The sequence below is a fragment of the Rhinolophus hipposideros genome (assembly GCF_964194185.1).
Source record: "Rhinolophus hipposideros genome assembly, chromosome: 1".
Taxonomy (NCBI): domain Eukaryota; kingdom Metazoa; phylum Chordata; class Mammalia; order Chiroptera; family Rhinolophidae; genus Rhinolophus; species Rhinolophus hipposideros.
This window is the reverse complement of record NC_138047.1, coordinates 68168039-68185646: the sequence shown is the minus strand read 5'-3', so window position 1 is coordinate 68185646 and position 17608 is coordinate 68168039. Positions and strand designations below refer to the sequence as shown.

Genomic DNA, 17608 nt, shown 5'->3' with positions numbered 1-17608 from the left:
ATAGAACTAATAAAAAAATTCACTAAAGCTGCAGAATACAAAAACCAATGTACAGAAACCACTTGTGTTTCTATACACTACAACAATATATCTGAAAAAGAAAACAAACCCATTCACAAAGGCATTAAAATCAATAAAATACTTAGAAATAAATTTAACCAAGAAGGTGAAAGATCTATATACTGAAAACTACAAGACTTCAATAAAAGAAATTGAAGAAACAAATAAATGGAAAGATATTTCACATTTATGGATCAGAAGAATTAATATTGTTAAAATGTCCACATTACCCAAAGACATCCATAGATCCAATGCTATCCCTATCAAGATTCCAATAGCATTTTTCACAGAAATAGAAAAAAATTCTAAAATTTGTAAGGAACTCTAAAAGATCCCAAATAACCAAAGCAATTCTGAGAAACAAGAATAAAGCCAGAGGCATCATATGTCCCAGTTTCAAACTATGCTACAAAGCTATAGCAATCAAACTGGTATGGTACTAGTAGACATAGATCAACATAACAGAATTGAGAGTCCAAAACAAAACCTCGACATATACAGTCAAGTAATATTTGACAAGGGAGCCAAGAATACTCAATGGGGAAAGAATTGTCCCTTTGATAAAAGGTGTTGGAAAAACTGGATAACCGCATGCAGAAAAATGCAAGTAGATCGCTATCTTACACCAGTCACAAAAAGTTAACTCAAAATGCATTAAAGACTTAAACATCAGATCTGAAACCATGAAACTTCTAGAATAAAATTTAGGGATGAAGGTCCGTGACACTGGTTTTGGCAGTGATTTTCTGTATATCACACCAAAAGCACAAACAACAAAAGCAAAAATAAACAACTGGGACTACATCAAACTAAAAAAGCTTATGCACAGTAAAAGAACAAATCCACAAAATGAAAAGGCCACCTATGAAATGGGAGAAAGTATCTGCAAGTCATCTATCTGATAATGGTTAATATTCAGAATATGTAAAAATCTCATACCACTCAATAGCAAAAAATAAAAATGAAATGGGCAGAGGAACTGAACAGTTTTCCAAAGAAGACATTCAATAATTGCCAATAGCTCCATGAAAAGGTGTTCACCACCACTAATCATCAGGTAAATGCAAATCAAAACCACAAAGACTTACCATCTCACACCTGTTAGAATGGCTAATATCCAAAAGACAAGAGATAAATGCTGGCGAGAATGTGGAGAAAAGGGAATCCTTATGCACTGTTGATGGAAATGTAAATTGGTGCCACCATTATGGCAAACAGTATGGAGGTTTCTCAAAAAAATAAAAATAGAACTACAATATGACCCAGCAATTCGACTTCTGGTTATTTATACAAATAAATTGAAATCAGGATCTTGAAAAGATATCTGTACTCCCATGTTCATCGCAGCATTATTCACAGCCAAGATATGAAAACAACCTAAGTGTTTATCACAGGATGAATGGATAAAGAAGATGTGATTGAGATATAGGTATAGATATAGATGATGTAGATATAGATATAGACATAGATGTAATTATAATGAAATATTATTTCACCATGAGAAAGAAGGAAATCCTGTCTTTTGTGACAACTGGGGTAAACCCTGAGGGCAGTATGCTGAGTGAAATAAGTCAGAAAGAGAAGAGACAAATACTGTATGATATCACCTATATGTGCAATTTTAAAAAGCTAACCTCAAAGAAATGGAGTAGAATAGTAGTTACAAGGGGCTAGGGCGTGGAGGAAATGCGGGGATTAATCAAAGGATACAAACTTTAAGTTATAAGAATAACAATTCTGGACAGCATAGTGATTATAGTCAATAATATTATATACTTGAAAGTTGCTAAGAGAGTAGATCTTAAATTGTTCTCATCATACACACAAAAATGCAATTTGTGTGTGATAGGATGGAGGTGTTAGTTAATGCTACCATTGCAATCATTTTACAATATATAAATATATCAAATCATTATGTTATATACCTTAAACTTACACAATGTTATGTGTTGATTGTACCTCAATAAAGTTGCAGGGGGCGGGGATAACTTCTTCTCTGCCTTAATGGTTGTTTTGTGGACACTTTTTTCCTTCTCATTCCTTCTGATTTACATGGATTAAAATGAATTATTCCATATTTATATGGGTTAAAATGGAAATTCAATCAAGGGCCAAATGATGAAGCTCAATTGGCTACAAGAAATTCTTCATTTGTTTTATCATTGCACAGTATAATATCTCAGTTTGTATTTACAGTGAAAGACAATATTAAAAGATCAAAAGATCAAATAGCGGATTAGCTTCCTTTTTAATTACCACAAGCACATAACATTTATGTAAGATCAAAAAAAAAAGGAATTATCTTACGAGAATTTCTAAGGTTACTTTATAAAAGAATTGTTCATACTTTCTTACCCAAGGGTGATACAGAATTTATTAATATTAGCATAGTATCACTGACAAAAGCATTACACATTATCTTTTTATATAAGTATTATGAAATATTAAAAACAAGGCATATTCTAAACTTCCTCTCATGTCACTGATCTGGTTATTCTCTCTGTACATTCCTTCCCCTCTCCTCTTTCACCTGAACACTTAAGGGCACTCCCTGCCATACTAAAAGGGAAACAAAGATTCAAAGGTAACGTACTAAAGGGTAGAGAAAGTGACTTGCTTGTTGAATCCATCACAGAGAGCAAGATGCTAAAACATAGACATCTTAATGTTCTCTGATTTGCCTTTTAATGATCGTGGCATATTGTCAGCACTCTCCTCCCCTCCAAAGAGGACTGGGGCCTGAATCACCCCATGTGGTGGTTGGGGTCTAAAAGGCAAACCTCAATCCCTAACCAAAGTGGAACTAAACTGACTCAGTAGATTTCACAGTAAGTAAAGCCAACAGCAGGCGTACCATTACTTACAAATCAATTATAAAAGTTTATAGATATCAACACTTGTGTAGCAACCACTCAGCTTAACAAATAAGACATAATAATATTGAAACATTGTATCGCTCTGTAATGAAACATCACTTTCCCTTCTCACCTCTCTTCCCCCAAATTAACCACTAAACAGTCTTTCGCATATATCATTGTCATGTGCTTCACAGTTTCTTTTTTAAAGTGAAATAATCAAATTAGTCCTTATGGTCTATAATAATTCATCAGCTAGAAGCCAACTGGGAATATGCAATATAGGTGCTCAATAAATAATATATTGATAGCAATGTGAATCCAACACAGTATATACATAATTATGTAAAGTGTTTAAAAAGTACCTGAAATCCATGTTTTCATTTCAAAGTCACCATAGACATTACACATTGAAACTGAGTTCATCACAGGGGCCCTGGCTATCAGCAGCATTAACCATAAAGGGCACTCTTTCCCCAATAATAATATTCTTCCTTCCGCTCCCAGCCTGCCTCATTCAGAGCATTCCTCCTCTTTGGTGGCCTGTAAAGTTCAATCCTCTTAAAAATTCAGCAGCCAAGAGGAAGTTCTGCCTTCAGAATCTGGATAATATTTTGAGAAAATAAAACTATTTTTTCTCAGCAAACATGTTCATATGAGCATTCAGGGGCTGATTTTCTGGTTTATGGATTATCTAAAACCCTTTGCTCTTTCTTCCTTGCTTTTGGCCATTTCACTGCTCATTAGCATTGCCACTGAAGGGTAGACAAGAAAAAGAAAAAAATAGCAGCAGCCAGTTTTGCTATTTATTAACTGTTTATCAACCACAACAAGAACTCTATAAAGAAAAATAAAAGTATTAGCCAGTTAGTTTTTGAGCTACCTGTTATTTTCATTGACAATGGTTGTCCTTTTCACAATTACACCTACATAATTAAAAGTGGGTATAAATATGTTTTCCCAATAATATTTTTTCCACCTGTAAAGGTAACTAAATTTATTTGTTCTGTGAGATAATTTTCCCCTTTTGCTTGCAACAGTATAAAATTGTCATTTTCATTGTTCTTCTATACACATAGAAAAAATACAAATTAGTAATATGATATAGTAGTATACTAATAAATTCAAGAGAGGGAAAACAAAGAAAATATAACTTAATTTCTCCATACTCAAGAAACCACGCTTAGTAAAATGATCAGATATGTGTCATTAAATTTAGGAAGGATCTCATTATTTCTATTAATTACAGGATTGGCCATTTAATGATCCTGGCATATTGTCTTAAAGCTACCTCCTCCTTTACTGGACCTTACAGCATAACTACTGGCATCTACTATAGAAAAAAAAAATGAAAAGAGGCAAATGGAAGAGACGTTCACTTAGCTGTGAGTATGTCATGACTGTATTGTTTTTTGTAGCCTATAGGTACAAAGTGAATGATTCACCATCAGAAATCTGAGTAAAAGGATTTCTACTATAAATGAAGACCTTCTGTAAGTTTATATATGTCTTTTCTGAAATATATGTTTGCTTTATGGCACCTTAAGGACATCATAAAGATGGCATTTATTGAATTAACAATCTCCTTTGTCATAATAGAGCATAGCCACTGAGCTGTGAGTCCTGAATTGCTCCACCTTCTGCTTCCTGATATTACAATATTATCTCAGAAGACAGATAGGCAGAAAAATACTTAAAGGATGGAAAGCATGTCTTATGTATGTACTTTTTGGATTCAACAGCGTATCTAATAGGTGCTCAATAAGCATTTGTTGAATCAAAAAAAAATATTGCATGTTATGGTTTTCATGCCACCTTAAAAGTATATTTTCTGCAAATGAAATATAACTATGCAGATCATGATTTCTTAGCTTGAAAATAATGAATTATCAAAAATGTCCAAAATCCAACTTGACTGCACCACCAGGGATCAGAAGCGTAATCCTTCTCCAGTTTGAAAGTGAACTACCACCCATGTTAGTGAGGTATTAAAATTTTTTTAAACAATTCTATTAAGAAATGTATAATGATCTTCACAAAGGTTCTGCCTCTTTTGGGCTATGCTGAGAATGGATGGCATTTCTCAAAAGAAAATTCACTTGTTTCCTGTTATCATAATATATAGAATTAGCAAAGAAGACATCGGGACTCAGAAGATCAAGACAGTAACTGTCACTATACCACTAATACAATTTTGTCTATTGTGAGATTGTGGAGATTATCCAGAAGTAAAAATCCGTCATCTAGATTTTAATTAACCTTAAACTATATGCAACAGAACAATAGAACTAACTTTCTTGTCCCATTTTCTCTCCTAATATATTACCTGGCCTTTGGTTTTTAAGATAATAAGCCAATCCAAAGTGTGCTGCCTGTGTGGCATATCGTTGTACTAGTGTCAAGGTGAAATAAACCATGCACTTCACCATTTAGGTGCCCATTCTAACTTAAATTTAGATTTAAATCTCCGGTGCTCTCTCTTCAAAAAATTACATTTCACCACCCAGGAAGTTATGAAATAGCAAGTGTAAAATATTTTTTGGATGTTATGTATCCATTAATTATGTTCCTAGGCTCCAGCCATAACACAGCTTGCTTTTTCTTCACTCAGTCATTGTTATGCCCAAACCTATAGAACTCCTATCCCCTCGCTGTTCATGCATTCCATGTTTACATATCAATTAATAAGTTAACCAAGCAGAAACAACCATGTGACATTCAAATAACGTTGTTTCCATATGACAAAAAGTTTTTATAGAGGAGAAAACACTGGAAATGACAAAGAACACCAAAAAATATAACTCACCGACTACTGGCGTTCTTATTTTAATACAAATCTTATGTTAGCTGAAAAATCAATGTAATATACATAACTTAACGTGTGTATTAATAGGAGACAAATAAAAGAACTAAGATTCATTTTCAGAAGGCTGAATTCTGAGATTAGACAGTGCAGAACATTCCCTTTCCTAATTTTCACCTATGACTAAAGATCTGTCAGCTATGCTATAGAAATAGAATAGAAATGAAAGTTCCATAAAAGGAAATATTGAAATGTGTCACTGAAAATCAATATCATATGAATTTCTCTCATCTATTTAATTTCTATGTGGCATTGCCTTGTGGAATAACTGTTTTGTTTTGTTTTGTTTTTAATTGTTCCAAAATGATATTTTAAGTAAATCAAATGCATAGTAGAATTCACTTAGAGAAAACCCATCATCAATTAAGATGTGTCTATTGCAAAAGGAGGATTTTATGCTATTTTAATACCACTACAAGTATATACGAATAGTGTATGTTCTTAAAATTGGTACATTAGACTACATATTGATTCTATTATAGTGGTATACCAAAACTTCTTAAGGTATAATCCACTTGTAATTCCAGGTAAAAAACTTTTATCTAAATGTGAATGCTAATCTGGGAAACTAAATGAAGCAAAAAGGCAAAACTAACAGAGTCTGTTTCGGAGAGGACATCTAAGCTTCTCTGGTTAATTCCACTGGCATTGGCCTATATTCTTGATCCAAGATTACAAAACAAAAACAAACAAAAACAGTGCTACACAAACTTTTGCTGTCCAAACTGAAGAATTAAATAAGTGTAATAAAAAGGGATACCTGTATTTTGTTTTAAATCCTCTTTCTGAAAATGTTCTTGTCATTGAACTTTTTAAAAATTGCCATATATATCCCAACTTCCACTTTAAAAACAAAATCCTCTTTTTACCTCATATTCCCACCCATTACTCCCTTGTTCTCACTTATAGCAAAACTCAGAGCTCCTCAAGTCCCATTATATTTTTGAATCCTTCCCAATCACCCAGTAGTCAGTGAGTTATATTTTTAGGTGTTCTTTGTCATTTCCAGTGTTTTCTCCTCTATAAAAACATTTTATCGCTGAAAGCTCCTTGTCCTGAGTATTTCCAAACCCAGTAGTCAAGTATCAGTTTTCATTCACAGAATTTGACACGGTTTCTCATTTCTTCCTTGAAATACTTTCCTCACTTGGCTTCCAGAACAACACACACCTTGGTTTTCTTTCTAACTCACAGTCCACTTATCTTTGTTTTCCTAGATCCTCTCCCTCTCCCTGACCTCTACATTTTGGAATGTGCCATGGTATAGATAGCTTTGGAGCTCTTCTCTATACAGTTATCCCCTAAGTGAGCTATCCCCGCCCATCACTTTAAAGAACAAGTCTACAATGATGTACATTCCAAATGTACACCTTGAATCTCTAACTACCCCCTAAGTTTCTTACTCATGTAATTAACTGTCAACTTAAATTCTCAAATTTGATGTCTAAGAGGAATGTCAAATTTAATAAATTCAAATTTTTATACTTATCTAAATTTGCCCATTGCCCATGTTCCCAATTTTAGTTAATAATAGCACATTTCACCCTCTTGGCTCAGGGACTATACCCTGGAAACCTCTTTACTTTCCCTGGATTTCTCCCAGCTGAATAACCAATCAGAAAATATTGTTTCTTCTACCTTTAAATATATCTACAATCTGACAACTACTCATCTCGTTCAGCTACCGACTTGGTCCAATTCACAAAGAAGTTCTCCTTTTTAAAATACAAACCATTTCACATTACACATTTGATCTCAACCCTCCATTGGGTTTCCTCTATACCCAGAAGATCTAAATACCTTACCATGACCTAAAAGTCCCTCTAGGATCTTCCTATTTGTCTCTCAGACCTTATTTCCTTCCATTTCCTGCTCCGCTCCCTACACTACAGCCACATTGACTTTCAAGATATTCCTTTAACGAGTAAAGCAGATTTCTTAATGTAGGGAAGATTGGGCCAGTCAGGCTACCTCCCCACCCAGGCCAGCTGGTGACCCTGACAAGCGGCCTGCTGGTCCGATAAGATAGAATGTTGTGCAGGCTCCATCCATCCTGAAGATGTTACTGTAAATTCTCTTATCTCAGCATCTTGGCTGTGAGCCACTTTTGTCTTAGTGGGGTATAAAAGGGGTCCGGCCATTATATGAGGAGGATGGTGGCTGCTGTAGGCTGCTTTTACTGGCTGCGGATTGTAACCTGAGAATGCCCAGCTGTGTGCAGCAGGGAGAAACCTGTGCCCAGGAAGCCTGTAAATAAAGCTTGTCTACTTTGCCTTCAGCTCCACACATCTTCTTCCAGCTCCCTGAGTCATAGACGCCTTGCCCGCGGGACGCAACCCACTCAGACACTTAATGTGTTGTCTCATGGCAACTGCTTTTGCTATGTCTTCTATGAAATTGTTTTTCATCAGATAGCCACTGGTTCACTTCCTTTCAGTCCAGACTCTGCACCAACGATCATCTCTTCAGAGAGGTATTACCAGTCTACTCTGTCCAAAATAACAAACTTCATTCACCTTTTATCTTCATTGTATTTATCACTACCTGACATATATTTTCTTATTTTTCTGGTTGCCTACCCAATGAGAATGTAAGCTCCTTAAATACAAAAAGAGAGCTAACTTGTTCAACATTTTAATTCCAGGGCCTATAAACAACACTTTGCAGAGAAGGGTTTCAGAATAAACGTTTATAGAATGAAAGAAAACATTCCCACGTACTGTCTATTGGTAGTAATGCCTACTTACCCTGTAGTTTCAGGAACATTAACTTCTAGAATTATAATGATTTTGATAATGAAGCAAACACCTTATTTAAAGTTTCTTAGGAAAAATCACGTACTCAGAGCCATGAAACACGATTATGTTGTAAGTAGTCCTTTGAATTATTAGGGAATGAAGAAAAAAAGGATAAGATTTATTGTTTTAATACTACTAATTACTTGAAATTTTATCATGAGTAAAAATATCTGTTAATAAGGAACTTGACCATAGAAAGATTTAAAATTTTTAACACAGACAGGCATTAGATTCTTGTGTGCATTGCCTCTGGGCTTCCCTCTACTAACTTAAGGAGGCTTTCAGTAGGTCAACCCAGTCTCCGTTTCTCATTGATAACTAGTATGTGCACAAGTTAGGTAAATGCCACAATACCTGAAGCAGGAATCCAGAACTGTAAAGAACACAGAAAAAACACTGGCTATTTCTTTTAAGCTCTACATTTTTGAGTGATACCAAACATATGCTAATATTCCTGGTGTGCTTCCAGTTGGTAAATTCTGAAAGCTGCTGTAGTCCTGGATGATTAGTACATAACACTACTCATGTCTCCAGTCAGCCTTAAGGAGCACTAGTATTTTGGTATACTATAAGAGAGTAGCACTGTAAGGAACACCTTAGTATTAATGCTAGACAAAACTGAAACAACAAAAATCCAGCTCTTTCCATCTACTACTGAAGTTCCATCTACCTAGAATACCTGATAAACAAATACATTATGCATAATTCTTGTTCATAGCGAAAAAAATTGCATTTTAAGGGGTCCTTAAATTGGGTGATTAAGGCTGTATTCTCCATTTATTTCCCCTAACATTTTCTTTTTTTTAAAATTCACTCTAAACCTAACTATTAAGTATGAACTACACTTGACTGTATCTCTTCTCCCAATGCCTCCCATATAAGAATTTGTCTTCATTTTAGTCACAAATAATTTTAGAGCTTAAATAAACATTAATTTAACTCTTGTTTTAGGATTGATAAAAATGAGGACTGAATAAATAACTTCCCAATGTTGCTCAATTTAGCTATTGATATAACTAGTACTTAGCCCCAAACCTTCTAACTTCTAATCAAAAACAAGTGTTACTGTGTCTTAACATTCCCGTTTTTCACATTTATGTGGGGTTTGTACCCCTATTCAAATACTAAAATTCACAGTTTAAATTACCTGAATCCACAGACATCCTCGTACTAGTCAATCCCAGAATCATGTTAGTATTTTTTCCCTTATCCTTTAGACATCCATCTGGTTAGTTGATTTTATTCTGAGTTTTTAATAATACATTATTCCAACAGTTTGTTAATTAATATCGGCACAGGGCAAGGTCTAACATAATATGAAAAACTGTTCAATCATTTAACCTAGTATTGCATTTTCTAATTAGGTGATTTTTGCCAATGTTAAAACTAATTTATCAGATTAAAGTTGGCTAAGTTTCATCCTCCTTTAGTCTTATAATGGGATGTAGTTAAAGTAAGATTTTGCCTCTTTAAAAAAAACAACCAGCAAACAGAAAAATTACTAAATGATACTAAGCACTGGTTTTATATTACCATACAAACCCAATGGTGGTAGCAGTGGTGGTGGTGGTGGTGGTATACACATGGAGATTGATACAACACATGAAACTAATATTTACCAGGCCAGAATTATCTGAAAACATAAATGACCATTCACAAAATTCAATGATTGACATTATTTTTAAATACACTTGTATTTCTGTCCATGTATATGTTTTTGTCATAGCTCTGTATATGTGTTTCATGTTACAAACATCGGTCAGTTTGGGACCCCAAGTCTTCCATAGGTAAGCAGAACTGCTGCAGTTAAGAAACTGCTTAACAAACTCTATTCACTAATGTCTGTTTATGGCAGCACTGTTAGATATATTTATGTCCTTCTTAATGTCTTAGATTTTTCCATAGAGCATAAGTATTAGTTTAAGAACATATTTCTGTTATATTTTAAATATGTGAAAAATTTACATCACTAGGTGCAGCAATCTAATCTGTCTAGAGAAGAGGGTGTTGATATGTCCTAAAACTAAATTCTTAATAGAATAAAAGATAGGAATAGTGTTTTCCTTTCTGGTTTGAAAGTTAAAACCACCTATATCTTATAGCATCACAAACCCCACTAAACGACATTTTTTTCTGACAATTTTTTAAAAAATCCCATGTGATTTTCAAGTAGGACAACAAAAGAACAGCTCAGAATGCAGTGACACCTAATGGCAAAGATACCTTTATAAGCTATAAATGTATTTTCTAATAAAAATTGTATTTGTAGTAAAACTAAGTATTGCTACTCACTAATATGCCGTCCATAACCTGAAATATCATAAAAATCCAATAGCAGTGCCAAATAACTTACTTTTTTAAACGAAAAGAATATGTGCAAGTGAAATACAAAAAAAAAAATCTGCATTAAAAAGTGTGGTTTTAAACTTACGACATCCCTTTGCAATACAACTACAGTATGATAAAGTAAGCCTTAGAGATTAGAATTAAATGTAATGCATCTTCCATTACTCTTACCAATCTCAACTGGTTTCTATTGTTGGATAAGTCAAAAATTAACTGACTTCACTTTTATTCGTACTTGAATTAAAATTTACAGAAGGTATTTATTGGGCGTACATTTCACTTGGAGTAGAAAGCAAAGGTCCTTATTGTAATGACTTATTAGTCACGTCATAGTTGATATCATTGATTAATAGCATTGTCTAAGTTAATGCACACCTGAATTGTGCTTCAAATAACTATTAATGATACAGAAAAGACTAAAAGTAAATATCCTTATTTTAAATTCAGAAGCTACATCTTAATACCTTTTAAGTTTACACTAGATGTTATCCATAACTTAGGGAGGAAAAAACTGCTGTAAATAATAAAAGGATAACTTAAATCACTGAGATATCTTCTACAATGCAAAGAGCCCTTCATGTCTCCTGGGGTTATAATTAAACAATGTGAATCATGTAAAGAGTTTAAAAAGAAACATTTTGGTAGAAGACACAGTACATCTTCTGGCAAGGCTTTTACATTCTGTATTTGATAAAATAGTCCTCAGTGCAGAAGTAATAAAAACTGATGCTTTAAATCTACCATCTAGTATTGTTTTAAATGTGGTGATATATTTTATTCGCCCAGCAATTTTGCACTTTAATTTGAACTTTCTCATGATGAAAACTCTGAATTATCTTAAGCTTCTCAAATGTCATAGTTGATCATTATCTTCTTGGAGGATAACCTATCAATTGCTTATGAGAAAAACATGAATAAATGCTTAGTTTCTCTTCCCTGCTGGCATAAGGTATTTTACTATGATACTAACAAAAACATGCTAGTGATTTTCGTAATATATGAATAAGTACTCAGTTTGAGTGTTTCCTTGTAGAGATGTAAGTGAGGATAGCTCACTTCAATCAGTTCTGTGAGCACAGGAACCAGATAAATAAATGAGCATACATTAAACTGCTAAAACATGAGATCCTCCATATTAGATATGAAGCAAAACACAAACTGTGCATTTGACTGGAAAATCCACCTAATCCCTGCTTAATTAAACCAGTGCTCGAAACTCCTGTTGTGTTAAGGGAGTGAAGAGTGTGGGACGACTGATGTATGAAGAAAACAGCACTCAGCGTGGCTAATCTCAAAGACTTTGGAGCTTTCTAGCTACATAAATCAGAGTGACTTTTGAATAGCCTCATAAAACACACTATCATTGCCATTCCACTCACGACTTTTTGGTTCTTCCTACAGCATGCAGATCATTAGAAAACTTCTAAGCAATCAAGTAATGTGGGTCTGATGAAATTACTCAATCAATGCACAGGCTTAAAGTAGAAGCATAATTCAAAATTGCATAGTTTTTATATGTCAAAAGACCTTTCTTGGCGGGGGGGGAGGGGAAGAAGATCACAATGGAGTCAATTCATTTCTAAAAACTGTTTGTTTGTGTATGTATATAGGGTATATAATTATCAAATATTTTTAAAAATATGATTTAACAGAAACTCAAAGTAATTACAGTATTATGCATTTTTGACTAAAATAAATACATTTTCATTTCAATCATTAGAGTTTAACCATATATCTCATCAGTATAGTGAACTAAGGGGTTTAATAAAATATATTAGAGTTTAAAATATGTAATTGACTTTATTAAACTACCTGCATGAATAGCAAAAGCAATGAGAAAGAGAAGGATGCAGAGAGTTTTCATCCATATAATTTGGTTCGACATCAAAAGGATTCAATATTTAAAGAACCTATTACAGCAGTGTCTTTTTATCTTTCCAGCTTGCCTGAACTACATATTGCAGTTTTCTGCTTGAACACACCACATAAGGCTCTGAAAACCTTTCATTTCTGCATATCTCCTTATATCTCTAGAGTTGAAATGTTCACTTTCCCTCCTGTTTCATCACTTTCATCCCTTTAGTCCTGAAATAATACATTTACCATAAACGTTATTTCTCACATTAAATATTAAATGAAGACAATCACCTCCTAAAGATGATTAATTCTCTTTTCCTATTCAACCAAGCAAGTAAACTGATCCAATGAATATCAACTGATAATTTAAAATTTTACTATGGGCTTTTAATAGTTGAAGTTCACACAAATTAGTCTTGGTCATCCTTTTTTTTATTTATTTAGGAGATAACACTTTACGGTATGTTACAAAATATAGGAGCATTTGAAACAATCATCAATTTGCTAGCTTTATGGCATTATTAGGTAGTCTATAAAAGAAGCTAATCCTTGTCTCATGTACTAATTGCATTCAAGTCTAAGTGAATGTCTGAGAAGTAATGATTTCTTTTAGTAGTATATATGCAGTTAATGCGTACAACCAGCTTTCTAAAGAAATCTGTAATTTGTGCACAGTTACTATTTTTTTGGCCTGGTTATAAATAACTAAGCCATGTCACAGTGACAGACAACAGAATGTAAAGGAAAAAATACAACAGTTGTGTTCTATTTTGAAACAAATGCCCAGACTGCATTGCAAAATAGTATTCATCTAGTAAAGGAGAACAAGAGCTGTAGCTGTTTGCAAATAATGTATTTATTGTGTAGACCACAGAATAAGCAATAAAATAAGCACTCATCCACAGGCCTTCCCTCCTAAGTGATGAAGAGCGTAAAGCAGAAACCCCTAATCATGAATGTAAAGATACACTACATATCTGCATTCCTTCTCCAGTCACTCACACTGGACATAAATGTATGCCATTTCTTTAAGAGAAGCACAGTTTATTTCTGAACTCCATGAGAACATTACTGAACCCCTCCGTAAGACCATAATTTCTCCCTGAAAAGTTCAGAACCCACAGGCACTGTTAGCCCCCAGGCAAAACGAGATCTAGCAGGCAAGCTATCTAGTGCTCAATTTACTTAATGCATAAATGCAAGGTTTTCTGAATCCTGACCTCATTACCCCTTGCACAGAGACATATGGTTCTATTGATATAAATGATAGAGAATGGCAGACATGTTTACAAAGACAGCCGCTGAGACCAAGGGAGGGAGCCCCCTGGAGCTGAGGGGCTGGCTGCTATGGGGGCGCACACCAGATAGAAGCCCCGCGATTGGGCAGGCACAGCCGCCACCTGCAGCAGGTTGGACTTTCAGGGTCTCTTGTGTGTGTGCGCGCGCGCGCGTGTGTGTGTGTGTGTGTGTGTGTGTGTGTGTGTGTTGCACGGGGGAGGAGCAGGGGGACGGAAAGGGGAGATGCTGCGACCCATCTGTCGCCTCAATTTGCAGAACATCACGCCGTGTGGACAGATAAAAGTCCTGTGCCCAGAACAATTCCCCAAGAGGGGCCTCTCTTCAGCCCAGTCAACGAACCTTGCTGGCCCGCGAACGCGAATTCCGAAAAGGAAATCGTCGCATTAACGCAGAAAAAGCTGCAAAAGCTCCTCTCCGCTCAGCTCTCTCGGATTAGCAAGTGAGAAGAGTTGGAGCCCGAAGCTGAGAGCGCTGTGCATGATAATGACGCGCAGCCCCCGCCCGCCCCCGCGCGCCCCCGCCCGCCTCGGCCAGTCCCGGCCCGTCTGGTTGCCAATAGGTGGGGCCACGAGCATCTCCCAGCCGGCTTCGCCGTCCTTTCTGGAGTCTGGTTCCCTGGCCGTAGCCCCAGCGCCTCTGCTCTCGGCATTGCGTGGCAACTCAGAGTGGACAGCGAGGCAGGTGTCTGCGAGGCGGCCCAGCCGGCGGCCTGCGCGCATTTGCTCCCGGCGCTGCCGGAGCGCCTCGGGGCCAGTCTCGCCGCCGCGCCCGGCCGGGGAGCGAGGAGTGCGAGGCAGCTAGGCGCGCAGCTCCCGGTCCTCCGCGACGCCTCCGCCAGCCCCGCTCACCACGGCCGCGACGTCTCTGCGCGAGGACCGCCAAGCCAAGAGATGCAGGAGGTTGGGGGCGCATGCAGCTGTCACCACCGCACACCGCTGCAACGAACGCAGCCCGCTCACGTTGCAAAACCACCTGTGCGATTTGAAGGGAGCTCCCCCCGCCCACCCTCCCACCTCAGTTCTTTTCACCTCACAGGTGACACCTCCTCTATTCCCCCAAAGATAATTTTAAAAAATAAACCAAATGCACATCTGGGAAAGACTAGGGAAGGCTGAGACCATTAAACTTCCTTTCCCCGCACACTTAGAACCCCCGCGCTCTCTGGTACACACGCACCCTGAGGCAAACTCGAGACCCCCACGCCTGCAGCCCACACTCCACTATTCACCGCCAAACAGTACGCAAGTCAGCCTCATCCACTTCCTGCCGGAAAACTGAGCAAGTGTGAGGGAAGGGTGGCGGGAAGGGGCAACGAACCGCAGCCACTGCCAGCAAAGCCACACAGCGGGCGGCGAGGGGGAAGCGAAGGGGGAAACACCTGCAAACCGAAACGGTAAAAGTATCCACGGGCACACCTGCCCTTACTTACCGATGTGAATGATCGAATCCGCATTCGCCGAGTCCCAGGTTCGAAACCACCAGACGGACAAAACCAAGAGCAAGGGGTAAACTTCCATCTCCTCCTGTGCTGATTTTCTTTGAGGGTGGATTTTCTTTCAAGATTTCTTTTTTAAAAAGAAACAGTCCAAAGAGTTTGAGATCACAGCAGACTTTAACGCAGCTTTTTCTTTTCCTTTCCCCTCCCCTCTAAATTCCTACTGCCAGAGCAAAGCCTTTAATCGTCGCCGAGGAAGGCAGAGCGAATAAGAGAAAGAACCCAGCCTGAGGAAACCTCCTTCGCAAAGCAGTGTCACTTGGAAGGGAATTTTGGCATCGCCAGAGTTGTTTGCAGTTTGGCTTTTTAAAAAATGTATCCAGCCTGGGTTGCACTCGGGCAGGGGGAGAGTCTGGAGCTCAGACCATCCCCATCTCTGCGCCGGGGCCGCGGGTCTTGGGTCCCAGCTCCGCCGCAACTTCCAACAGACCCTGCCCACCCCCCCACGCCGGATGTTCCCCTCCCCCCAATCAAAAAGCTCCCCACCCCCCCGCCCTAACGGCCCTCACAGAATCACTTGTCTTCGCTGCCAAAATAAAATCTAAGTGGAAAGGAAAGATTAGGCGATTCCAAGCGGAGCAGCCAGATTCCAGCAGGGAGGGGGGAAAAAAGCCCTCTCCAAGAAGGGTAGAGAAAGTGAACTTCAAGGTAATGCAGATAGTAATGCAGAGAAAATTCCCCTTCTGCGCGAGGCGGGAGCGGAGCTCGGCGAGGCGGGCCCGGGGAGCTGGTTCGCTCGGGCGCGGTGTGGCGGGGGAGTGCGCCGGGCGCGAGCAGCCGGGCCGGGCGGGAGGAGAGAAGCCGCCGCGGGCTGCAGGATGCTTTTGGAGCGGTTGGCCTGGCGGGATGCAGGAAGCGAGAAAGGAGAGAGCTCGGCAGCTTCAGCACCAGCCCCACGTTGCCTAGAAATGGATCACCTAGGAGAACGAGCGAGCCCGCGAGAGAGCGGTGCTGTCAGGCGGAGAGAGGGGGAAACCGAGAGAGGAAGAGCTTCTCTCTAATAACCACCTCCTCCCCCTATCTGCAATACAAGGGAGAAACAAAATAGTGCTCTCATTTCCCTTGGAATCTTCAACTGGGACTGAGAAAAGGCAGGACTCCAAGAGACAAGACGTTGGAGCCTTAAAAAAGAAAGGTTAACAGCAACCTAAAAAGCCACCCCACTTATTTAACCTTGCTATTGCTATTCTCCAACAGGTATCAGACTTTTTCTAGTCTTTGCCTGGAATTAGTTACACTGGTTAAAAACAAATTAGGGACACCTGGTCACTAAGGGAGACAAGACCTAGAAAGCTTTTAATGAGATTTTAATTATAAAGTTATAAAAAGGAGAGGACGTGCTAATTACCTTTTATACAGTGATTTTCTTTCTGTCTCCAGTGTATTTTTTAGGAAATCAGAATAGAGAAGGATAAAAAGATATCTTGAAATGAAAAAAAAATAATAATTAACTAAAACAGAAATGCATGCTTCAGGGAAACGTTTGATCAAAATATTAACATTATCTGAATAACAGGCTTATGTACATAAATTGAGTATAAGGAAGTTGGTTGCTCTTCCATGGAAAGAGCTGAAGAACTACTGAATGACAGCCTCCCAGTTCCGGTATGAAAGGATTTTCTGCCAGTTTATTCCTTAAAATAAAATCCTGAGGATTGTGACTTCCTTTTGTCTAATGATTATCTTATATCCAGTCTGGCCTCTTCAGACTGGATATTTGTTAACACAACCTAGTTGACGAGTTGAGGCCAGGTATTAAGGGGCCTAATATTACTTCAATTATAACTGGAATCCTTGGTGAATGTATGGATGTCAAACTCCTCAAAGAACCTTTCAGAGAGACCTCCCTTACTTTCAAATTTGGCAAACCTCTTTTCTTCTTACTCTCTCACTTGAGCCTGGTCAATCGGGCTATTATTTCTCCAAACACAATTTTATGTTCTCACCACTGTGAAATGCCTTCTTTTATTCATCTTGTGCATGTATTCCCTGAACATTCCAGAAAATGTTGTGTTGCTATATTGTTACTTATGTT

General features: G+C 37.8%; 1 protein-coding gene across 1 annotated transcript in view; it reads right to left on the bottom strand.

The window, feature by feature from the left end:
• The window catches only part of GRID2 (glutamate ionotropic receptor delta type subunit 2), a 1327346-nt gene extending 1310672 nt beyond the window's left edge, over nt 1–16674 (bottom strand). Inside the window, exon 1 of the mRNA XM_081037560.1 lies at nt 15508–16674. Coding sequence (XP_080893686.1) covers nt 15508–15595 — 88 coding nt within the window. The 5' untranslated portion in view covers nt 15596–16674. The remainder of the gene's footprint in view (nt 1–15507) is intronic.
• Nucleotides 16675–17608: the final 934 nt, after the last annotated feature.